The 24,514-nt window shown below is 49.0% G+C and overlaps 1 protein-coding gene across 2 annotated transcripts in view; it reads right to left on the reverse strand.

Annotated features, from left to right (window-relative positions):
• Positions 1 to 1,916: 1,916 nt before the first annotated feature.
• KLHL18 (kelch like family member 18) overlaps positions 1,917 to 24,514 on the reverse strand; it is a 54,640-nt gene continuing 32,042 nt past the window's right edge. The window contains exons 3-10 of one of the 2 annotated variants that reach the window (XM_065885364.1): positions 22,048 to 22,188; positions 17,398 to 17,596; positions 15,033 to 15,193; positions 13,432 to 13,568; positions 11,663 to 11,900; positions 7,612 to 7,716; positions 5,899 to 6,010; positions 1,917 to 5,167 (exon numbers count right to left, since the gene is read on the reverse strand). In XM_065885364.1, the coding sequence (XP_065741436.1) occupies positions 4,781 to 5,167; positions 5,899 to 6,010; positions 7,612 to 7,716; positions 11,663 to 11,900; positions 13,432 to 13,568; positions 15,033 to 15,193; positions 17,398 to 17,596; positions 22,048 to 22,188 (1,480 nt within the window). In that variant the 3' untranslated portion in view covers positions 1,917 to 4,780. The remainder of the gene's footprint in view (positions 5,168 to 5,898; positions 6,011 to 7,611; positions 7,717 to 11,662; positions 11,901 to 13,431; positions 13,569 to 15,032; positions 15,194 to 17,397; positions 17,597 to 22,047; positions 22,189 to 24,514) is intronic. The other variant, XM_065885365.1, reaches the window with a different exon arrangement.

Raw genomic sequence — 24,514 nt, forward strand, 5'->3', positions numbered from 1 at the left:
TAGTTTGGGTTTTTATCCTGAACTGCAAACCTAGAAAAAGAGAACTAAATAGGGAACTGAGCTCCGTTAGAGGAAAACATTTGTGTATCACTAGAGATGAAATAGGAAACAGTAAGCCTGGGATAATTTCTGTAAGAACTGTGAGATTCCCTTGCCATTTTTCCATTGGGTAATGTTATGTTATTGTGAGCAGCAGTAAAAACCAGTACTGTTGATCTTTGGGGTGAAGAGGAGTGGGCTCTGCTGCTAGTTGGGAAAGCAGAGTTCAAAGAAGAACAACAACAAAGAAATGGAAAGTCAAGCAGATGAGTCTAGCTGAAGTTCACTAGTCCACTCTCTACCCATGAGCTCTTTGGTTCTGAGCAAAGGGGTGTAGGTTACATGGAAAGGGCTGTTAATACTTTAGAGGCATTTGACCTTTCTGCCACAGTAGAGCCCAAAGATAATCTGGTTTCCTTTTTTTCAACACAAAGGTACCTGTTTCCATAATCCAAACAGGGTTCTTCTCTTTCTCTCGCTGCTCAGTCTGCTTCTCGAAGGCCATCATAGTACTGGGCAGCAGACCTCCACACTCGGGGCATGGAGGCTGGATGAATCAGCTGCTCCAGAGGACGAAGACACTGCTTTCCTCAGGTGAACTGGACTGTGAATGTGGAGATCTGGTCTCAATTCTTGACGATACTACCAGTTAGTTGATGAATCAGGTCAGTTACTCAGCCCTTCTGAGAAAATGTATGTTAAAATGAGCTATGTCACCTGTTGCACAGAGGTTACTAAGAGGACCAAGTGAGAGTCAAGTGTTTATATGTGAAACATGCTGAGGGGGTGTATGTGGGAGTGACATACCCTTCCAAAAACGTTTTTAAAAAGTTATCATCCAGGGCTTCCCTGGTGGCACAGGGGATAGGAATCTGCCTGCCAATGCAGCGGACATGGGTTTGATCCCTGGTCTGGGAAGATCCCACATGCCGCGGAGCAACTAAGCCCGTGAGCCACAACTACTGAGCCTGCGCTCTAGAGCCCGTGTGCCACAACTAACTGAAGCCCGTGTGCCTACAGCCCATGCTCCGCAACAAGAGAAGCCACCGCAATGCGAAGCCCGCGCACTGCAACGAAGAGTAGCCCCCGCTCGCCGCAACTAAAGAAAGGCCATGTGCAGTGACGAAGACCCAACACAGCCACACAAACAAAAAAAGTTGTCATCCAAGAGTACAATCATTACCCACTGGATGAGGCTGACCATAAACTGACTTTTGGAAAAGTGTGCATGAAGAGTTTCCTAAAATCCACCACCACAGTAACCAGGATGCAATCTCAGGAAGGCAGATCTGGAATGTGGCTGTATCTGCGAAAGAGGAAACTAAACACTGGAGTCTGGTTCTCACACTGGGATGAGCATACCAACCATGGTGGAAACTTGCCTGCACAGGGGCCTGAGCTGCACCCCAGCCCTAGGGAACTGGTCTCTGGGGAGGGTTCTACAAGTCAATCTGTGGTTTAAAAAATTTCCAGTGACTTCTATGTGCACCAAAGCTAAGCACCTCTGGCTTGGAGGTATAAAAAAGGAGCTGGGGGTTTTGGCTCCAGGTGGTCACAGGCAGTCACATTCCACTTAGGAACTCTAGGAGTTTTATGGCAGGGAGTGAAGAAAGGGGGAAATCCAAGAGAAGTGGTGATCTGGACAGGAGCAAATATGCAACACGCTCATGAAGTCTTTTGCATATATTTTTCATCAGAACCCATTCTCATAAAATATACACGTCTCTCCAAAGACTACTTTTGCCATGCTGTTGGGCTTTTTCCTTATTTTCACAGAAATATTTTCACTTTGTCCAATATTTTTTCACTGAATTACGATAAAAATATGATTTACCTCTAATTTAAAAAAAATAAAATCAGGAAAGGGCAAGAAGATATTAGGAGTGTACTCTTTATTTCTCTTTGGTTTCTTAACACAAAAGACATGCGTTCTATAAATAAAAGGAATTAAGATTTTTCTGGGAAACAATAAATTGGGGGGGAGGGGGAATCGGAATTCCTACCTACTCACATCTCTGTGGCCAAGTCAAAAGGCTGGACTTCAGCTCCCATCCTGGCTTTGCTCTTGGATGAAACCCAGAAGAGAAGGTTACTTGTGTTATCTAAGGGGAAATACCCTAGGACAGTGAATGCCACAGTCCTCTGCTCAGAGCTGGGCCGGACCCCAAGGTTCACTGTCCACAGTATCTGCCCTATACCCTTTTCACAATACCTATGGGTGGCATCTCTTCTTTTCATGGTTTTACTGGAAAGCCTCCAACACCAAAGGGTCAGACCAGCCACCTGTAAACAGTCATCACCGTCAGACTGAGAACCAACTGTGGAGAGTGTGAAAATGTTAGTGTTTGCTTACTTGAGCTCAGAGCCCAGATCAAGGCACTGGCTTCACCTTACTTGGAAACACTGACCCCAGGTGGAGCAGTGTAACTTCTACACCAGGAGGTGGGAGTAGATGTAGGAAGGCTATCACAAGAGCAGCAGATCATGGGAAAATGATCTCTCAACCCCAATGGCAAAATCTGGGTCAGCATCCTAAGGACCTGGTGAGGTCCACTGGTTGATTCTTAACACATTCACAACCCAGGTTTGTCAGTGCTGTTGCAAATTCACAAAAGAAAGGGGCTTATAATAAGAAGACAAGCACTGGTAACTCCTCTCTAACAGGAATAACAGACCCCACCCTCCTTCCAAGTCTACCTCTAACAGGCAAACCGACAGGGAGCGAGATGTGCCAGAGCTCTACCACAAGCCCAGGCTCAACTATATCAGATTGTTAAGTCTTTTAAAATAAAAACATCATTTTCAAGTGCTTTTAGCAGAGGCCCAGCTCCTAAGTGGCAGGTAACGAAGGTACTTCCCTCTGGAAACATGGCGATTGCACACACTGGTAAACCTCACAGTCCCAGGGTAGGAGAGACGTCTCAGGTGTCACATGGTGCCTTTGTGAACAGGCTTCCAGGACACCCAGGCAGGCAGCGATGGGCAGGAGACCAACCAAGTAGAGATTGGGACCCTGAGACCCAATCTTGCATTGGAAATGTATCCTCCTTTAGTCTCTACTGGAAGAATTTTGGAAAACCAAATTTTGGCAGCAGCAGTTGAAGGACAGCTCCACTGCCCAGTGCACTGGTAAGAGAAGAGTCCTCCTGTTGGGGTCCCACTGTGCAGCATCAAGGTCCCATCCAGGGAGGAGGAAGGAGGAGCATGGAGTCTCTTCAAGAGGTCATTAGCTAAGATCATAGGAAGAAATATAAAATCTGTTCTTTGCAGCAGCAACAGATTCTTTCGGCTTTTAGTTCTTTATGTCATAAAGCCAGCTTTGCTAGAATATAAAGGTCCACCTTGCTGGTCAGTCTGCCAAGGGCTGGAAGGGAGACCAGACCCCTGGAATTGGCGAGTGGATGGAGGAGCAGCGGACTGGCAGGGTAGATATGGTTACTGGACCAAGCCAGCCGTGGCTGGTGGAAGGACCAAGTCTCTGGTTAGGTTCTAGAGGTACAAATGGTCAATGTACCTCAGAAGCATCACGATGAAGAAAACTATCCAAGAATGATAGATGGGCAAATGAGAATCTGGCCAGACCTGCTGTTTCCTGCTGGTCAAACAAGGAAGGAATGAAAGTGGGGTGGGAATCTGCATGAGTGCCATGGTGGCAGTGGGAGATAACCACAGGGGCATCTGGAGCCTCCAGCGACAAGCTGGGAGCTCCCACCTACAAGAGTGGCAATAACTTAGCCAACTCGCTAAGCCTACGATTAAAAAAGTCCTCTGATAGTGGGTGTGAAGACAAACCCCACGAGCACCTTGCTACAGGACTGGTCGAGTGCGCACTGATTCTGGACACACAGGGGCTCAGAGGGAACCCCGAGTGCCACGCGAGGCCTTAGGACCCTGGGATCCGAATGTGGGAGCGGATACCACCCTTTTCACGTTGGGTGGTTTTCCATTTAAACACATATTTGCCTCTAGTGTCTTTTATGTTTTCTTCTTGCAAAAAAATGTTCACTTTAAAAAATTATTTTTCTTTTCAGTTTCTTTCAAGTGTTTCTATAACTTTCCTTCAGTTTCTTTCAAGTATCTTTTATCCTCTCCCTCTGTTTCTCCTGAACAAGATGAAAAAGACCTCGCTGAAATCCCAAAATTAGACACAGGAAAAGCTTCTGTTCTTCGTGCTTACTCAGCAATGCAGACAAAATTCTCGGTGCGCTCGGATGGAAGGAGGAGGTGCGTGTGTGCAACCAGCACTGCCATGGCTGCAGCCTGGCAGTGAGGACAACCCGGCCTGTGTCCCTCCTCTCCCACCTACACCCCACAGTTTCCAACACGCTTGGCCACTGAAGCCACCCCATCGCAAACTGGCCACAACACAGCTGGCAAGCAGTAGGCAAGGAGTGTCAGATGGAAGACACTCTGCAGATGGGCGACCCACAGAGCTGTGGCAGGTGGGAGCTGGGCTTGGATGGAGCCTGTGGACATGCGGACCAGCAAAGCAGTCCTGTGTCACCAGCTGCGGGACCCAGAGGGGCTTCTGTCCCACGCTGTGCATCTTGATGACCTAGGCCTGAAGGTCACAAGGGCTGCACAGGGAGGGAGGACTTAAGCACCTGGAAAACTGTACCTCTGGCGAGCTCACATTTCACCCTGTCTTCTGGTCCACCACCTCTTCCGAGGGGGACTAACCCTGGAAGGAAGTGCCTGTGTTTGTACCAGATCCCTACTCCGCCACATCCCACCCTTCGCCTTAGATGGTGAGGAGAGGGATGCAGCCCACACCGACCCCTCCCTCGTGACATGCCATGGGGGCCATAAACGTCCAGCGGTCCGTGTCTGGGTCGTACATCTCCACCGAGCTCAGGTTCGACTGTCCGTCGTAGCCCCCCACAGCGTAGAGCCGCCCACAGCTGGCCACCAGGGAGACCCGGCTCCGGCGTGTGTGCATGGGGACTATCAGGCACCACTGGTCCGCCACAGAGCTATACACCTCGGCGCTGCTGAGGAAGCCCGAGCCGTCGTAGCCCCCGCACACAAACATCTTGCTTCCCAGGGATGCAGCTCCGTGCCGGCAGCGCTTGTTGAGCATGCCAGCCGCCGGGTGCCAGGTGGCTGTGTGGTGGTTGTAGTGCTCCACCTGCAGCGGGGAGACAGGTGCAGGCTCAGTCAAAGCCAAAGCTTGCTCACTGGTGGCCCACCTGGCATCAGGCCCCAGGGGGAGGCCTGGGGACAAGGAGCTCTGCCAGTGTGTGCTCTGCCCCGATGCCCAGTTTCCTCAGCTGTGCACCTGCTCGTGGGCTTATAGGGACAGGTGAGAGAGAGATGGCCTAACCTGACCAATTTTGTTTACACCTGAGGAAACAAATCAAGGAGTTGCCCAGGATGCACTGCTATGTAGTGACACAGCTGGGATGAGAGTAGGGTCTCCTGAGATCCGTGCACAGTGTGTTCCCTCACAGCATTGACTGACTTTGGAGTGACCAGCAAGTGGCTCTCGAGATTTTTTTAAAAGAATAAATGCAATTTCAAACAAATTATCCAGAAGAATGCAACCATTTGAAAATTCACCCTCTGTAATATGGGCTTACTTTGGGCAGGAATTTCCCTGGGTCTCACGCAGCATCCGCTGGGGAACTGAACAGGGTGGGGGTGTGGGTGGTATGGCCACACCCTACCTCTCTCCTTTGCGCACACTGGTTCCCATTCTTGGAAGCATTTCGGAGCACGCGGCAGATGGCCTGAGGCCTCTAGATGACACCTTACCTAGCAATGGCAAGGCTGAGGCTTTTCCCAAAGAATATCCTTTCAAAATAACTCGCAAAGATAACAAGAGTGGGTGCCCTTAGCCCAGGAGGAGCCCAGACTCACACTATTGAAGATCTGCAAACCGTCATGGCCGCCCGACACGTATATCCTGCCCTCAAAGACTGTAACCCCTGCAGCACTGCGATTGGAGCTCATCGGGGTCACCACAGTCCACCTTCAGGAAAGAGGCAAAGTAGAAGGGGAGCCATGAGATTTGGTGTTCCTGTCCTCCCAAGACAGCTTAGAAGGATTCAGGGGAACTGTGCTGTGCTCCGTCTCACCCTGGACAATCTCCCCACTTCTTATCGTCTCCCACACCACCTCTGCTAAGGGCTCACTCTGGCTGCCACCTCTCACTTTAAGCTTCGGGCCCATAGCTGGTCATCTCTGCCGGCACTCAAAATTAGCATTGCCCAAGCAAGACGTCTCTGACAGATCTGCTCCTCCATCACACTCCCTGGTCTTGATAATGGGACCACTAGCTACCTAGCTGCTATACTTATAATCTCAGCATTTTTATGACCTCTTCTCCGTCATCCTCAACATTCTGTGGTCACCACGACCCCCCTGGTTTGCTTCCTAGTCACTGCTTGTCCCCATCCCACTACTGCTGCCCTAGCTCTGGCCTCTCACTGGACCACTGCAACAGTCCCCTTACAGGTGGCCTGGCTTTCAGAACATCCCCATTCCGATCCTGCACAGCACGTCCTCTAGTGAGGACTCCTGTTTCCTCTAAGCAGAGTCCAAGTTCCTTAATGTGGTTCTTTACCACTTGGTCCTCATCCACTTTCCAGCTTCGCCTCCTGCCATGCGCCACCCACACCTGCTCCTCAACCACACACAGCTCTTTCTTATCTCCAAGCCTCTCTTCCTGCTGTCCCCCCACCTGGGATGCACGTCTCCCACTATCCACGATGGGTCTCCCCTTAGAAGACACCTCTGCAACCTGACTCTCCCCCCAAGCTGTGGGGAAGATGAGAGCCCTCCCCACTCTGTGCCCAAGAGCTCTAGACATAGGCACCCAAGGGAGGACAATCACCTTGTGCTGTGGCCCCAACAGACTAGGTGCTACTTAAGGATCTGAGACACCCTGCTTGCTGCCCGATACATAGTAAGTTGGTTAAGTGAATGGAATATTGGCTTAAAAGCACTGTGATGAATCCATTCTACTAATGTGCTTATATTGTTATAGTAAAAGCAGATTCAAATACTGAAATGAAGAACTCGGGCTAACCTTGCCAGTGTTTTCCAAAGAGTGTTCCGCAAAATAAGTCCACCAGATGGTGATAGGTGTTAGATAAAATGAAGTTAAAGAGGTTTCTCTGCCGCATAATTTTTCAGTCTTTAAAATAGTAATATGTATTATGGGAAGATGAGGCCTCTGGTGGTACAGACATGGATGTTTCCCAAGCTTATTTGAGTATCTGAAATGTAACTTTTTTTCCCCAAATCCTATCTTACCCACTTTGGAAAGGCTGTTCATCTGTTTCTCATCCCTTTTCACCTGCATTTCTATTAAAATGCGCTGATTTAGTTAAGAGGTACAGAGCATTAATAACTGTTTCCAAGTATCTAAGCAGACTGTTTTCAGAATTTAGTTAATCATTCATTCATTTAACCAAAGGTTATTAAATGCTTATTATATGCAAGGTACTACAGGGGCTAAATAGGTGAGATATTCCCTATCCTTAGAAGCATGATTAAAAGACTGCAGTTCTGATTTTTCATACTCTGTTTAGCAAGCTTCAGTTGCCCCAGGGGAGCTGGAGTCCTTACTTGTCCGTCTCAGGTGAGTAGGTCTCCACAGAGTTGAGAGAAGAGTTGCCATCATAGCCACCACAGACGTAGATCTGCCCGTCCAGCACGACCGTCCCCATGGCACTGAAACAGAGGTGTCATCCCGATGGGCCTCAGATTTCTTGGGGCAACCTCTCACGCTCACTGAGAAGTAAACCTAGCCCCCAACTGCCTCTTTCTAGAACAGACCTAAATCCCAGGAATGTGACTAAGCGAAGTGTAACACTGAGGGGGAGGGGCTGCCCTGTGGTTCCTCCTGCCTCCCGCCCCCTGCCTGGGGTTACTTCTTCTCCCTCCTCCTCAGTCCCTGATATGCTCATCTTCCACCCTGCCATGCTCAGGGTCTGATTTACCTTTAAGACCCAGGCCAAATTCCTCTCTCTCCTCCTCCAAAAGCCATCCTGCATCGCCCAGCAAGAATTACTCCCTCCCAACCCCACACTCCCAGAACAGCTCCTTTATCACAGCTCCTGTCAGTCATCCATTTGTTCAGCACGTTTTCATCAGGCCCTTGAGGCACACCGTCCCACGCACCAGGTTTGGAGAACTGAGCAAGCCAGACTCCTGCCCACAGGGTACCAGGAATTGACCTGCCACCTCTTAACAAGTGGGGACCTCCTGGAAGACTGGGGTCTCTAACAGTGTGACCCTGACAGTACTTAATGTGGTGCTTCGTACGTAACAAGCCCTCAACATACGTTTGTTGTGTTACCTTGATTTTCCCACGCAATTCACTATGAAGTTTGACAGACATCTTTTCATTACATACACGGCCCTGCATGTCCCCTAATTTGTCTTAGTGGGTGAGGCAACAGCTTCTGTTTGTTTCGTACTTACTACACACATCAGGTGCTCCACACTTGCTATTTTCCACTCTCACCACATCCTGCATGAAGCATCACCATCACCACTGTATAGATGAGTAGCTGTGGCTTGGGGAGTCTGGGCTATCCTCTCAGGGCTGCCCAGAGAGGCATGCCTTAGGTTTCAATGACACAAGTCTGATTCCCACACTGTTCATCATGCCAGGCTCTCCCGAGAATCTTCTACATAAAGCCTCATGAAAAATTAAACATGAATGCCAAGCTGCCCGATTCACTGTTTTCAAACCTGATGCTGGAGAAGATTAAAAATAAATCTGGGTGCCTAACAAATAGGAAGATAAACTACACCAGGCTTTATAGCCCCCTTTCAAATGTACACAGCAAATCAAAGTGATACACACGATGTCCCTGAACCAGCCTGTCCCTGAACCAGCCTGAACCAGCCTGAAGAGGACCTGCCTTGGGAGAGGACTGTGGGAAGGTCACAAACTCACTAGACATGTCACTATCCTTCTAGAAGTGGACAAAAGTAACAATTTAGGAGTTCAACAAAAATGTGAGGAAGAATTGAGAGGTGCCACAAAACTGTGTGAGATTAACTATCAACGAAACAGTAAAGACAGTGTGAAGAGACAAGGGGAAGAAATGCTGACCAGTGTGGACTGGATAAGGCATGGGAGAAAGCTCCACGCAAGCAGCCTGGAAGACTGGAGAAGGACAGGGAATGACGGCAGAAAGGAGGCTGTCACCAACTGGCAGGACAGAGGGTGTGTGGTTCATCAGGGGAGAAGTGACTATGAACATTTTAAGGTAGCCTGTAATTTAAAGGGGACGAAATGGAGCTGGGCCCACACTACTAATACAGGGCATTAACCACAGTGAGGGAAAGGGCTACCCGGAGGGCTCCTCCCAGACAGCACTCCAAACCCTGTGACATCACAGCTAGCAAGTGGCCCAGAGCAGACACACAATGAAGAACAACTGATTGACATCAAAGTGAAAAAGGCCCTCCTGGTTGGGGATATATATGGAGCAGTGAGTCATTCGAGGCCACAGAAAGCTGCAAAGTATCCAAGGAGCAAGAAGGGGAAGCACGGAAGCAGAGGTGGGGGGTGGGGGGAGGAAGGAACCATGAGAGTGTAGCTTACGGCTTCGGGAGGAGTAGATCTTATATACATATTTTTTCTTCCAGAAACAAAGCTACTTTGGCCTTTTGTGAATCTTACTGGTACAAAGGCAGATTCCCCCCTGCTCAAGGCCACAAACAAACACTACTGAACGTGATATACCATGTGTATCACGGACCATGTGTGACAGTTTCATGTGGCAAAGGACTTCCACACTGCAACATGACTCTTCTTCCTGACCACATGCAGTGACTTGATCTTTTTTTTTGGCGGTCACGTGATCTTAAAAGTAGAAAACCCAAATCATGGCCAGACAAAGGGGTCTGTAACCAAATACACAGATGAGAGAATTACAAAGCAGAAAGGCCTTTAAAGGGCAACTGGTCCAGTGGTTTTCGAACTGCCCCTTTCAAAAAAAAATTTCATTTAACTTTTTCCTCCTAAAGTTGGGCATATGTCAAGGAAACTCAATACATAAAAGGGATAAACGCAGAGCCGTTCTGGTTAAACAGGTAGGGGGCCTTGGATGGCTGTCCTATCTTCCGTTAGTTTCGGAAGAGAAACATCAGAGCGTCATCTGAAACCATGATCTGGGGGCTTCCCTGGTGGCGTAGTGGTTAAGAATCTGCCTGCCAATGCAGGGGACACAGGTTTGAGCCCTGGTCCAGGAAGATTCCACATGCCATGGAGCAACTAAGCCCGTGCGCCACAACTACTGAAGCCCGTGCGCCACAACTACTGAAGCCCGTGCACCTAGAGCCCGTGCTCCATAACAAGAGAAGCCACCGCAATGAGAAGCCCACGCACCGCAACGAAGAGAAGCCCCGGCTCGCCGCGACTAGAGAAAGCCCATGTGCCGCGACTAGAGAAAGCCCACGTGCAGCAACGAAGACCCAACGCAGCCAAAAACAAACAAACAAACAAACAAAACACCACAATCTGGGGCGGCTACCCCAAGGGTAGGAGAACACAGAGACTGTCCAGTTACACTCTCCCCCTCCAAAGCTCCTGCCGTCCAACCATGACAATACCCCACACACGGCTGACATAAGGAAGGATGCTGCCAGTCACTTTGGCACTAAGAAGACTAAATAGAGGCACTATGTTTTCTTACTCAGGAAATGTGAGCAGGAGGAGACAAGTGGCTGGAAGGCGTTAAGAGAAATAAATTCGGGACTTCCCTGGTGGCGCAGTGGTTAAGAATCCGCCTGCCAATGCAGGGGACACGGGTTTGAGCCCTGGTCCAGGAGGATCCCACATGCCACGGAGCAACTCAGCCCGTGTGCCACAACTACTGAGCCTGCGCTCTAGAGCCCGCACGCCTAGAGCCTGCGCTCTGCAACAAGAGAAGCCACCGCAATGAGAAGCCCGCGCACCGCAAGGAAAAGTAAGGCTGGCCGCAACTAGAGAAAGCCTGCGCACAGCAACGAAGACCCAATGCAGCCCAAAATAAATAAGTAAATAAAGTAATTAATTAAAAAATTTATTTAAAAAAAAAGACATAAATTCGGTCCACCTCACAACTAGCTGTGTGCTCATGCCTGGGGGACGTGTGGCATCCAGAAGTAAAGAGCATTGTTGTAGTTCACACACTCCCTGGTAGTGAAAGCACACGTGGGACAGGGATCCTGGGGGAAAGAAAGTATAAAGAGGAACACCTCGGATTCCCTTTTATGACTAATAAAGTTAAATCCTCCTTATTCTTCAGGTTTCAACTTTAATCTCACCTCTTCCCTGAAATCTTCCAGATGTTCCAGAGTCCAGCTTCTCTCCTGCCTCGCGTCTTCCATAATACAAACCTTTAGTTCTTACCTGGCACTTAAATAATAATACAACTTCCGCACGTCCCTGTCTTCCCTGTCTTGTCTCCCCAAGTTCCTCAAAGGACAAGGCAGGGGTTTTACTTTTAAGCAGATGGGGGCTGGCTTCCAGGAGGTACGGGCAGTGGCTGGCCTGGCTGCAGGGGATCCCCAGGCTGAAGCTAGCGTCTACTTTATAATGTGCCCTGCTTGTCTAGCGTGGTGTCCCCCGGATGCCTGGTGTGTATGCTCAGGACGTACAGACCGGCTCCCAGAATACCTTCTCTTGCTATTCATGCTCCCCACACGGGTCCACGTGTCCGTCTCTGGGTTGTAGACCTCCACAGTGCTCAACCGCAGCTGGCCGTCATATCCCCCGATGGCATAGAGGAGTCCGTTCACCACGGCCACACCGACACGGCTGCGGGCTGTGGTCATGGGATGGCACTTCTCCCAGCGATTGGCGATGGGGTCGAACACTTCCACCACATTCAGGGAATCACCTGCATAAAAATTTGCTACTCAAATTAAAACAAATGAGACCGCTCGTTTAGATCACAGCTGCTGCGCAATGATTATACGGAATGTTCAACTTCGTCCTATCAGCTCTTCCCGCAGAAATTACTCAAGCCAGGAGGGCCCACTAAGAAACTGTAGCCATGACAACCTCAAACTTAATTCTTTAAGGAAAATCAGAATCAGACAGGAGGCACTTATTTACTTTCTAGAGAGGGCAGTTTTAAGTTGCAAGGAGGTTCTTCACCTGCTTAAAGGCAGAGGTGAAGGCAAATGGAACCACTATTTCCCCGACACAGAGCAGGAGATGGCTTCCAATGCGACTCTCACTTCCTAGCGGTGACCCTGGGCAAGCTGCTTTGTGTCCCCATCTTCTGTTCTCACATGTGAAATAATCTCCATAGCAGTTCCCATGAGGATTAAATGATATAATATGTAAAACACCTAGCACAGTTCTAGAATATACCAAGTGCTCAATACATGGTAGTCACAGAAGCAAGGAATAATAACTCCAACCCTACCGTTTTCATCAGTTTTTTAAAATCAAATAAAATAACCCCCTCCCTGTTTTATTCTGCTTTGGGACACTCAGCACCTGCCATGCTCTAGCATTTACTAGTTGAGGACTTACCTTTTCCAGGTCATATGGTTAACAAGTAGCGTAGGCCAGTACCCATCTCCCATTAACTTTCAATTAAAAACGAAACTGCCCAGGACTGCCCACCAGCTCCCCACCTCCCACCAGCTCCCCACCTCCCACAAGCTTGGGCTGACTCTGAAAAGGCCTGGCCTTCACATCCGAGGTGACGACTCCCTGTGCCACTGCACTGCAAGGATTCAGGTGTCTCCCCTGCCCTCTCCTAGATTGCTACTGCCCTGCAGTGGTGCCTGGGGTGGGCAGGAGTGGGGGTGCCCCATGGAGGTTTCCTGAAAACTTGACTGTATGATACAAGAACTGCCAATAATACACGGACCACAAGGCACGTGGGTTTCACTGGAGGTAAGAGGTGAAGGGTAAAAAGTATTGATAGTGCAGACCGTGCGTATTTGGAGAATCTTCCTTCTTACGGTGACACTCTCACAGTCTAAGCCCAGAGATCCACATGACCGAATGTGATTAGCCTGGTAACAGAATTGGGTCTCTGATTATATCCTATCCAAAGCTGAGTAAATCCCATAGGTGACGTGATATTAGGGGAAGAGTGCAGGCTCAGGAACCAGGACCTGAGTTCCAGTCCTTGCTCAGAAAAAAGACTTGTGTGAACATAGCTGAAGTTCTCTGGGCCTCGACGTCCCCATTGTGAAGGAAGGGGGCCAGGCCTCTGGGGTTTCTAAAGGTCCCTTTTGCGTTGATATTCTGCTTCAATGGTATTAATATCTGACATGCGCTAACTGCAGAACAATTATATAAAATCAAGAGGGATAAAGGTGGTGACATCAAGGGGAGGAAGCAGAGGGCCAGGCTAGGTTGTTTCGTGCTTCTTCAACCACGGTATCCAAGACAGGGTTCTACAGAGGGGAGCTGCAAGATACCTGCTGAGTTGAGGCCCCCCACGGCATAGATGAGCCCAGCGATAGATGTGCAGCAGCGAGGCCGAGTTCTGAAAGCTGGCAGGTGGGGCCGGCGCTCTGGCATGAGGTGATAGTCCTTTGCTTCATCCACCAGGTCCCTGGAATAAAGTGCAAGATGCTAGGACAGGAGGTATTCTCTCCACTTGGCCCACATTTGTAGGTCTGAGCCTGGCTCCCCCAACCACAACTGCAGGGGAAACACGGGAGGAGAAGCCTTCTGGAAGGTTTGGTCTCAGAGAACCCAGGTGAGTCCAGGGGAAACTATACACAGCTATTGGGACATGCTCAGCATTGGAGGGGCAAGATGAGCAGAGCCCATCTCTGTTAGTTTAACAGAAGAAAAACAGGGTGTTCCCTAAAATAGCTAGCCTTGGGGAGGTTCAACAAGCTGCTCGCCTCCTGCTGCCACTCAGACCCAGCTCTTCCTTTCCATCCCTATGGCTCACACCCAGCAATTAACCATCTCACCCGGACTGTGGCAGCAGAAGCCAACTGCTCCTGAGACCTCCCTGCCTCCAGCCCCACCCCTCCATTCCAGCCTCCACACTGGGGTCCAAGCTGGTTTTCTAAGACCCTTCGAAAACTGCCCACTGCCTACAAAACAAAGCTCAAACTCCCCCAACAGCACCCTTGAGACTGCTCCTCACAGGGTCTCAGCTACCTCCAGCCACACCTCCACCCCTCCCTGACACACACACTTTCACGCTGCGTGGACCACGCCACTGACTCCCCACTGAACCAGCTGTGAATACGAGGAGCAGCTTGAAGGAAGATGCATATTTTCCTCTGCTGCTCTACTTTTATAACAATCCTTCTACAGGGCTGCGGTCTCCTGAGCTGTTTTGGTGGCTCTCCTGCACCCTATTGTTTTTGATTTACTCTGGGTAACAGTTTGGCATGCTGCTAAACATGCCCCACCCCTGCCCATCACTGTAGCTGGGCAGACCCTCCTGAGGCCAGCACACTGACTAATGTTTACTGAAGAGGATGAGGAGCCCCAGGAAGTCACCAATAAGTCAGCTGCTGGTGTGGACAGGGTCCGGGCAGGCGGTATAGACGCCTGTAGGTCCACAAACAGCTCAATGGAAGGAGATGCCAGAAAATCCTCAAATAACTTAGGGGAGGAAGCCCCTTTTGCCCTGATGCTCCCATGCGGCACATTTCTTTGCCCAAAGGTGAGAGACTCAGGCTCTTCCAGGTTCTAGACAGAAGGCAGATCAATCTGTGTGCTGTGAATTAAGAACGACCACTCCAGGGCTTCCCTGGTGGCGCAGTGGTTGCGAGTCCACCTGCCGATGCAGGGGACACGGGTTCATGCCCTGGTCCAGGAAGATCCCACATGCCGCGGAGTGGCTGGGTCCATGAGCCATGGCCGCTGAGCCTGCACTCCGCAACGGGAGAGGCCACAACAGTGAGAGGCCCTCGTACCGCAAAAAAAAAAAAGAAAAAAAAAAAAAAAAGAACGACCATTCCAAATCCTTCCTCCCCCGAGCTAAGTGGCCAAGTTCTCTTCTCCGTCCAGACCCTTGGCATCATCCTCGTGCAGGCCCACCTCTGCTCACCTGCATTTGTGGCAGCAACGCACCAGGTCATCCTGCTGCACTCGGTCTGACAGGAACTGGGGCCGACAGAGGGGCAGGCGGATACTGGACAGCAGCTCAGGCAGGCAGGGTCCCCTCTGCTCCCGGTTGTATCTGACCCAGGCCAACACGGCCTCAAAGACCTGCCACAATAGAGAGGGGAAGCTCTGGCGGCAACTCCTCCACCCAGAGGCCACACCCCTGTACCCCCCAATCTCAAACCCTCTGCTCCCTACACTGGGCCCACCAATCTTTCCTCCTACTTGTCTCCTGAATCCACTGTTTTCTCTCCACGTCCCCAGCTACCCCATTCAGCCCACTCTCTTGAAAGACAAGCCTAGGTTACTGCAACACCTTCCTGGCTTTCATTATGACTTCCTAACGAAAACCTGTCAAAGCTTCCTTCTTCCTTCCTGTACTGTAACAAAGTGCTGTTGACCTTCCCTCCCACTGCTCCTGCACCCTCTTCTCTAGCCAGGCCGGCTGTCCCCTTTCCCTCGAATGCCCCCATCTCTTCCTTTCCATCTAAACCCATTCCCATTTCTTTTAAGGCCTGGATCCAGATCCGTGTTCTCCAAGGAGGCTTCCCTAATGGCTCTGGTCACAAGGATATCTCCCTCTAAAGCCCCACAGCCCTTGTAGAATGCATCACTGCAATAGATGTGAGCTGCCGTGGGTCATATTACCTAGTGGAAGAGCCAGGGACAGAACCCCTTGCTCTTGGGATGGGGTTCTTTCCTACAAATCTCAGGGTCCACACTGCTGAGCTCAGAGTTCACTTTTCTAACGGTCACTAATACGGAGGGGTGAGGACTCTTCAGACATTAAGGAAATAAGCTGAGTTGGGACTAACAACCCAACGGCTTGCCTCCTGGAGCCTGGGGCTCCTTCTGCCGAGGCCCAGCTTCATGATAGGCCAGGACTCATGACCAACTGACCAGATGAGCAGAGGCCTTGCCGCAGTGGTGCTCTGGGTGCCTGCAAGGCCAGGTCCAATTCCCCCCACATCCGACGCCCTTCACCACCCAGTCCTCGTCACCCTCTGCTCAAAGAAACGTTGACTCACTGTCCTCTTAAGACACCTTGCACCACACTTTTGTTGAACAGAAAGGATGTCCTTCACTCCTCTCCGGCTACTAACACCCTACACTCTCATTTAATCTTTTCTTGACCGCTCCAAGAAGATGTCTTCTTTGTCCTCAGAGGACCCTGTGATCACCCACACCTCACCTTGCCAATAGCTTCACCTCCCCTTCCATGCAACCAACTCCACTCAGCCTTGGGCATGGCTCCCTCTCAGGTCCCCTGAAGCCTATTTCCTCACCTTTCTCTCACCCGACACGGACTCCAAGGGTCATTATTCCCATGCTAGTCTCCTATCTCTCTTAATCACACTTACCTGGAAAAAAATCTGTACCCTGGTGAAGTCCAGCTCTTTATATCCAATTCACCCCCTACCCTGCACCAGTATATGCCGCTGATAGAAAACACACAACAGGGCTGACCAGCTCATACTGAACTTGTGACTGAAAATCTCATCTGGCCCTGCTTCCTATCCAGCCCTCTCCATTTCCCGAGCTTCGTCCATTTACTCTCCCCCTTCCCTAGAGGACTGGTTCATACCTTTTCATCTCTCCTCAAATGTCTAACATTCCTCCCTCATCCTCACTCTCAGCTGAGAACACAGAAACAAACAAGAAGAGAGTGTGAATAAAAACTCCTGGCATCTCCCTTCCCACCCATCCTCCCCCTGCGCTGGGCATGTGCTCTCCTTCTCCCTCTTGTGGCCGTGGATGTGAACAGCCTAAGCTCCTCTCAAACACACACCCTGTGCCCTACACTCTGTCTCTTCTCACTTACCCCAGGACACCATTCTCCCTTTTCTCCTACATTACCAATTCTTCCCTCTCTTCCAGAAAATTCCCATCAGCACTCCAACTGTACTGTAATTTCTCTCATCTTAAAAAAAACAAAAGCCTCTTGACTTCATGTCCCCTGCCCAGCAACTGCCCCCAGGCTCTACTCTCCTTTAGAGTAAGATTCTTTCAGAAAGTTATCTATGCTCATTTCTGGTTCACAGAAACATTATTTCTAGTAGTAAAATTTGGAAATAACCTGGACATTGAAGATTGAGGGTCACAGGGTTGATAAAAATCAGCTGAATATTATTTAGACACTAAAATGTATAAAAAGTTTTCAAGAAAAATGCATACAGTATGATAAAGCAAACCCATAATAAACAAGAGCTGCACACACACCATGATCTACATTTTGAAAAAAGTAAAATAGAAAACAAAGGTTAGAAAGAGCAGCAGCCCCCATGTCACCTCTGGACTGCTCTACAGACCTGCTCCTCTGATTTCACATTCAGCTCATCCCGAGACACCAGCTCAAGCACATCTTCCAGGGGCAGGGCCAGGAACTCTTCCGACATGGACACCTCCACAAAGTGCTGGTGGATGAAGCTGTTGGCCGCGTCGTATAGCACGGCACACATCATGGTCTCAGCAAACTGGCGTACACCCAGGCAGTTTTTGGGGTGAAGCCTTTTGGCGTAAGAGAAGATAAAAAGAAAAAAGTTAGAGGAAGAATGTTATCTTTGATCATTCTCAAGTTGGTCTGGGTAGAGTTACAGAATGGAAAAAAAAAAACAAGCTCTGTCCTCAGCTTTAGTGGAAACCCCCTGTGTGACATCAGGTGAGCTTCTCTGGGACTCAACTTGTAAAGGTATAAAAATAAGGCAGGGGCTTTCCTGGTGGCGCAGTGGTTAAGAATCCGCCTGCCAACGCAGGGGACACGGGTTCAAGCCCTGGTCCGGGAAGATCCCACATGCTGCAGAGCAGCTAAGTCCGTGCGCCACAACTACTGAGTCTGTACTCTATAGCCTGCAAGCCAGAACTACTGAAGCCCACGCACCACAACTATTGAAGCCCGCATACCTAGAGCCTGTGCTCCTCAACAAGAGAAGCCACCACAATGAGAAGTCCGCGCACCACCACGAAGAGTAGCCCCTGCTCGCTGCAACTAGAGAAAGCCTGCACGCAGCAACAAAGACCCAACGCTGCGAAAAAAAAGCCAAAAAACAAAAAAACCGGCAGATTATCCTCAAAGGAGCCTGCCTCTTGGGCCTAGTGCTCCGTGTGTCTATGTGAAGTGAGTTCTCTGGGAAGTCCTGGGAAGCAGCTCTCAGGAGAGAAGAATAGAGCACATACTGGAAAACTTTGCTTTCTTTCAGTGGTTGACATTCTTGATTGAATGTCCGCCTCTGGTCACCGGGAAGGCCCTGAAGATGTAGAATCAGAGTTTAAACCACATGGAGAGATGACTTCTTTAATATCAGAACCCTTACACTTTTTTCTTTCCTTTTTTTTTCTTTAAACAAAAGGAGGCTCTATGGGCCTGACTGTTCAGTCAAAAGCGGCAGCTATCACTTATATGGCACCATCAGTGAGTCAAGTACTTTGCCAGGGTTTCTAGACACATTCTCCAGGATCTTTTAAACAACACTCCACAATAGTAATTGCTCTCATTTTTAGATGTAAAACTGAGGCTCGGAGAAACCAAGAAATGTGCTCATCGTCCCTCTACAAGCAAGTGGTGGTGCTGAGATTGAACTCTGGCCTTTTGTGCACATTCCCACAGTCCCGAGACAGAGCTGCACTCATCAGGGCCAGGGAAACCCAGGGTAAATTGACCCTGCCACACTGGGCAACTTGGGTGGATTCCTTAGGCTCCTCAAGTGTCAGTAATAGCCTCGCCTAGAAAAAGGTGATGACAACAGCTACTCATCTCCTAGGGCTGTGGCCATGACTAAGTAGGAATGTAGGAAATGCATCCGACATGGTGCTTGGTATGAAGTTAGCTTCTGGTTTAATTTATATTATGTTTGTTTTTCTTACTACTATTACACCTGAGAAAATTCCAAATGAGCCCAATGTGGTTCCAAAACCTTGGTGACAGCAGTGGACCATGGGGGATATGGCTTTTCTTATTTTGATTTTGGGACTGACAATCTTGTGATGGGAGATGGTACATGTTAGATTAAAATTGCCCAGGTTTACTCTTCTTTGTGAGAACGCTTTCTCTTCCCCCTCTCCCCCATATTGATTTAAGGGTTACAGTAAGCTATACTTACTAATCAATATTCACCATTGCCCACTGCCAGTAGCAGACCTGTCAGGGACTGAAAGGGCAGAGCATCTCAGGAGCCTGGCTTTATGACTACTCTAAATTATGCATAGCTGTTGTTTCATTCCAGCCTAAACTGGCTCTGTCCGTTGCTTTGGAAACCTAGGCCATTTCCAAAGGCCAAGGACACATAAGCATTGAGCACCCCTGGGCAAGCAGCATGGCTCAGGGAGAAATATGGGACTCAGGGTCAGAATGTCAGCTCAGTCATCTGTCAAGTAATGTTAGCCTTTCTCCTGATTGAGATTCATTAAAAGCACGTATGGCAGATCAGATACGAGGACAGACCCTCCCTGGGCCTCTATAGCATGTGCTTCACTCATTCCTACTACTCTGACATCAAGTCAAGAGGAGGGTTCAAGGAACTGGATAGAGTCCAAAGATGCGGGAAAGGATGATCCACTTTGCTGACTGGCACACATTTCCACCCTTTCCCTCCCAGGATAGGATTCCTGCGCCTCACCTTCGGTTGTCTTTGACTGGCTTGGAATAACTGAGCACAAAACACACTTTCCACTGAAGTGGGCTTTCACATCTAAGAGGGTAGGATGTGGGGAGCCTGTCTGTAAGCCAACTGGTGGGGAAAAAGGAGGGAGAGCTGCCATGTAGGAGAGGGGACCATTCAGGAGAAGGAGGAAGACAAGAGGGACAATAACCCAAAGGGCAGATAGAGACCCATATCTGTCAACAGCCACTTCACAACCTCCTTCCTTGCTGACGTAGCTTGACCATGATAAGATGTAATGCTTTATCGGAGGTAGGAAGCAGTGACTTGAATTAAATAAGTTATTGGCTTGGTTCATTGACGCATCTGATGTTCTGATCCAGTTCTGAGAGAAGAATTTTGGAAAATACACACCTCCAATCCTCCCTAAAAACAAGGAGGTCCATTCATCTGAAGGCTGGAAAAGGAGCCACAGAAAAAAATCAACCCCAACCTCATGGGAAAAAAAAAAAAAAAATCAGCAGGCTGAATATCTAACTGGCAAAATGGCCTCAGGAACTACTGTTCTAAGAACTCTGACGGCTTTGCAGCTTTTCTGTGCTCAGTCATGCCCTGTCCTTTTCACAACCGCTCAGGATGGTTTCCCTCAAGTCTTTAGTAATCAAACCTTGAAACTGAAGGGCCCACATGCTTGTCTTCAAGAACACACAGGAAGGGGGCAGCTGGGAGACTCCATCACACTCTGCACCAAGGCTCAGGGAGAACCACCCCCAGGAACACAGGCAGTGATGGTAGCTATTGAAAAGAAAACAGAAAGGCCAAACCTCTGGGGCCTGTGGCAGAGAATAGAAACAGGAATAAGGTGTGAGTTTAGGCTTCAGAAGGGGGCTCCCAGTGCTGAATAGAAAAATGTCAAGGACAGACTCGAAACATCAGGCTTTGTGCTTTAAGTACCTTTTCCTAATATGTCACTGGTGCATGTAAAAACTGCACTGGTCTAAAAATCACTTTTCTAAGCATCTTTTTACATGACACTACTTTATAACAGAGCCTGGATCCAGTGTTGACAGTGAGGAACTCAAAAGCCCCTAGGTGGAGCTGTTGTCCCCTTGTGAGAATGGCCAACTTCATCCTTTCCACAGGGCCTTACTTAGTCATTCTCCAAATTCTGTGGGAATACAGAGATGAACCACGTCCAGTCTGTGTCCTTAAGCTCGCAAATGAGTAGGACAGACAGTGTGTGCCCTACAGCCCATCACACGCAGCTCTCTAGGCTGACCCAGAAGGCATCCTAGGGCAGGTCAAGCCAGGCTCTGGGGCTGCACTCACTATGTGGTCTCCAGCTACAAAACCCGAAGAGGACCACCTACCTCCCAACGAAACCAGCACAGAGTGCCCCTGCGTGTTAGCATCATTACCACGGTCGTTAAGACCATCTGCACACACAGCAGTGCTCACTGATGCCCGTGAGCACCACATAGGCAGGATGTGGACCTCAGGCAGGGTCCACAGAGCTGCTAAGTGAGTTGAGCTGGTGGAACAGAAATGGGAGATGGAGAGGTTGGCTCTAAGAGGCGATGAGGTTCAGGAGGCCAGGTCTGAGGCAGAGGAATGCTGGTCTTCAGGCCAGGGGCCTTGTGATCAGTGGAGATCAGGCAGAGCCAGGCTTTGGAGAGACCACAGACAGAGGGGCACTGTTCTGGTTTCTCCCTGCCTGTGTGTAGCCCAGCACTAACCCTCACCTCCAAGCCTCTAGTGGTTAAAGGCAGCTTTTACCTTGTGACTAAGAGCTCTGCCTCTTGACGGGGAGAAGAGCCTTCTTACCTGCTCAGTCCTCAAAAGGTCATGGCCAAGTACTGGACATAGGTAGGGGTATAATCCATGGTCCTTACTCTAAAGGAGCATATAACGATTGCTCCCAGGGGACTGAAGGGGACAGAGAATTCCAGGAGGTGAAATTTGGGTGGGCTCTTGTAGAGCAGAAGGAAAAAGGAAGGCCAAGAAATTCAAGGAGGGAGAAGGATCTAAACAAAGAGGGAGACAGCTATGGAACAGTTATGGAGCACTGAATAAATCTGCTGGTGGCTGGTTAGATTGGACAGAGAGGACCAGAAGAAGAGGTGCATGTCAGACCAAAGGAGAGTGCAGGCAAGGCTCCATAATCATGTTCCTGAAAGGTTCATCCCAAAGAGCTGGGTACTGCTTGATATTGATTTCAAGAAAGGTCATTTCCGCAGTTATCTTCCCATCTCACTCCCTTCATGAGACTCTCCATGCCCCCAAAGACTCAGCAAACTGGCAGGGGATCCCAGAAATGACACGGTCTGCTCCCCGGCACAGGCCAGGCCCATCACATCACCTCACCGTTCTCGGAGGAATGTGCAGCAGGCGTCTTTGATGCTCTGCAGCTGCAGGAAACTCGCCCCCATCAGCAACGACTGGACGTTTTGCTGGTCAATGGCAAGGTGACCGTTGTAGGCAAAGTTGATCAGAGCTTCCAGGGCGCTAGAGGAAAGAGGACAGATGCTCTTCAGAGATGGTGTTCGGCCCACAGGATACTCAGGCCCTAAGTAAGCTGACATTGTTACTTGAGGAACGGATGGGCCCCGCTCTCAAATACATTTAGACCATGCCCTTTGAGAATCTACCTGAATGGAATAATTACTTCACCATAGCTATCATTCTACTTCTTAGATTTTCTTTACTGCCCAAATGATTTTATTATAGAAGGTTCTGAAAAGACAAAGCAATGACCCAGAATCTCACTACTGAGTCAATTGTAGTCATTTTTCTAGATTAATTTCCATTTCCTATTTGCCTGCATGCTTAAGTTGTATGGATATAATCATGTAATATTTATGAAGCCCTTTCCCATGTTTGTTTCTACACTGACTTCATGTTCAACTTTCTTTTTTTTTTGGCCATGCCACGCGGTTTGTGGGATTTCAGTTCCCCCCGACAGGGGATTGAATGTGGGCCATGGCAGTGGGAACGCTGAGTCCTAACCACTAGATCGCCAGGGAACTCCCCATGTTTGACATTTTCAATGGCTGCTATACAGTAATCCAACATGTAAATGTGCTAAAATTTATTTCCTTTATTGGTAAGCATAATAGCTTTTATAAATAACATTTTTGGATTATTTCTTTGGGATAAGTTTCCAGCCTGAGGTTTCCAACATTTTTTTCTGCCTTCCAATTCACAGCAAGAATGAAATCCAAATTCTGTCTATAGGGCTGTATGTGGTCTGGCCCCTTTCCATCTCTCTGACCTCATCACCTTCCACTCTTTCCCCCTCACTCTATTCCAATATGCTGAACACACTCTCACTTCAGGGCCTTTGCACTGCGTACTCCCTGTTTGAATGGCTCCTCCCCCAGATGTCTTGCTCCCTCACTCTGACTAAGGTCTTGGCTCAAATATCACCTCATCACAGAGGGCTTTCCTGATCACCCTGAAATAGCACAGACCCTCACCATCATTCGCTAGCCTTTATTCTGCTTTACTTTTTTCACATCACTTTCACTTCCCAGCCATATCATGTATGTATTTGTTTACTGCCAGATGGCCACTACTAGCAAGTTGGAATAATAAGAGGTGCTTTCTATTTCCTCTGCTATACCTCAGTACCTACAGCAGCACAGATCACAGGTTCTCAGTCTATCTGTTAAATGAAGCACTTGGACGGTGCATCGTGATTAGCATGGCTCTGTCAGACACAGACCTCAGAGATGAGAGTGTACAACTGCCCTTGGATATAGACACACTTCTATGTCTTTCATTACAAGTAGCTGGCCTGAGATTGCACCCTTGCAGTGGGTATACAGATCCTCTCCATGTACTGGAGCAAAATCACCTTCAATCAACCGGAAGGTACCATACAGTTTCCTAGCTCCTTTCCTTCAAGTTTTTACCACGGGGAGATTAAGATGTTAGGCAACAAATGACAGCTTACTGGCTAATATTTTGGAGTCATTGGTTTATTTATTGTCTCTCTCCCAACAAGAATCATCTTGCGTGTCCTGTTTGCTCTGCATGCCCAGATCCCAGAACAATGCCAGGTACATAGTAGGTGCACAGTGGACCCTTGGATGTAGCCTAGGTTATAAACACACAGCCTCAGTTCACAGACTTGCAGTAAAATCTTTTAAGTCATATAAATATGCCTTTTTCTTTTCAAGGCCCCAAAAGGCATAATGTAGAATATGTTTATATAAAGCCTTCATAGAGAAGTCAGGAAAGTATTTCTGTAAAGAGGGTCTAGATGCAAGGATAACTTTAAGTAAGTGCGTAAATGATGCAATTTCAGGGTTTATAGTACTGCCTCCTGACCCTAAAACTCATCTAGGGCAGAATTGCTCAACCTCAGCACTACTGACATTTGGAGCCAATGATTCCATTATGGAGGGCTTTCTGGGACACTGAAAGACGTTTAGAGGGATAAACTCTGGGCTTGACCTCCTTGGACTTCAGTTTTCTTCTTTTTTAAATTTTACTTATTTACTTTTTTCGCTGCATTGGGTCTTCATAGCTGCGTGTAGGATTTTTCTAGTTGCAGCATGTGGGGGTTACTCTTCGTTGTGGTGCGCAGCCTTCTCATTGCCGCGGTTTCTCTTGTTGCGGAGCATGGGCCCTAGAGCGCACGGGTTTCAGCAGTTGTGGCACGCGAGCTCAGCAGTTGTGGCTTGTGGGCTCTAGAGTGCAGGCTCAGTAGATGTGGTGCACGGGCTTAGTTGCTCTGCGGCATGTGGGATCTTCCTAGACCAGGGCTCAAACCCGTGTCCCCTGCATTGGCAGGCGGATTCTTAACCACTGCTCCACCAGGGAAGTC

Source organism: Phocoena phocoena, chromosome 10 (genome assembly GCF_963924675.1).
Source record: "Phocoena phocoena chromosome 10, mPhoPho1.1, whole genome shotgun sequence".
NCBI lineage: Eukaryota > Metazoa > Chordata > Mammalia > Artiodactyla > Phocoenidae > Phocoena > Phocoena phocoena.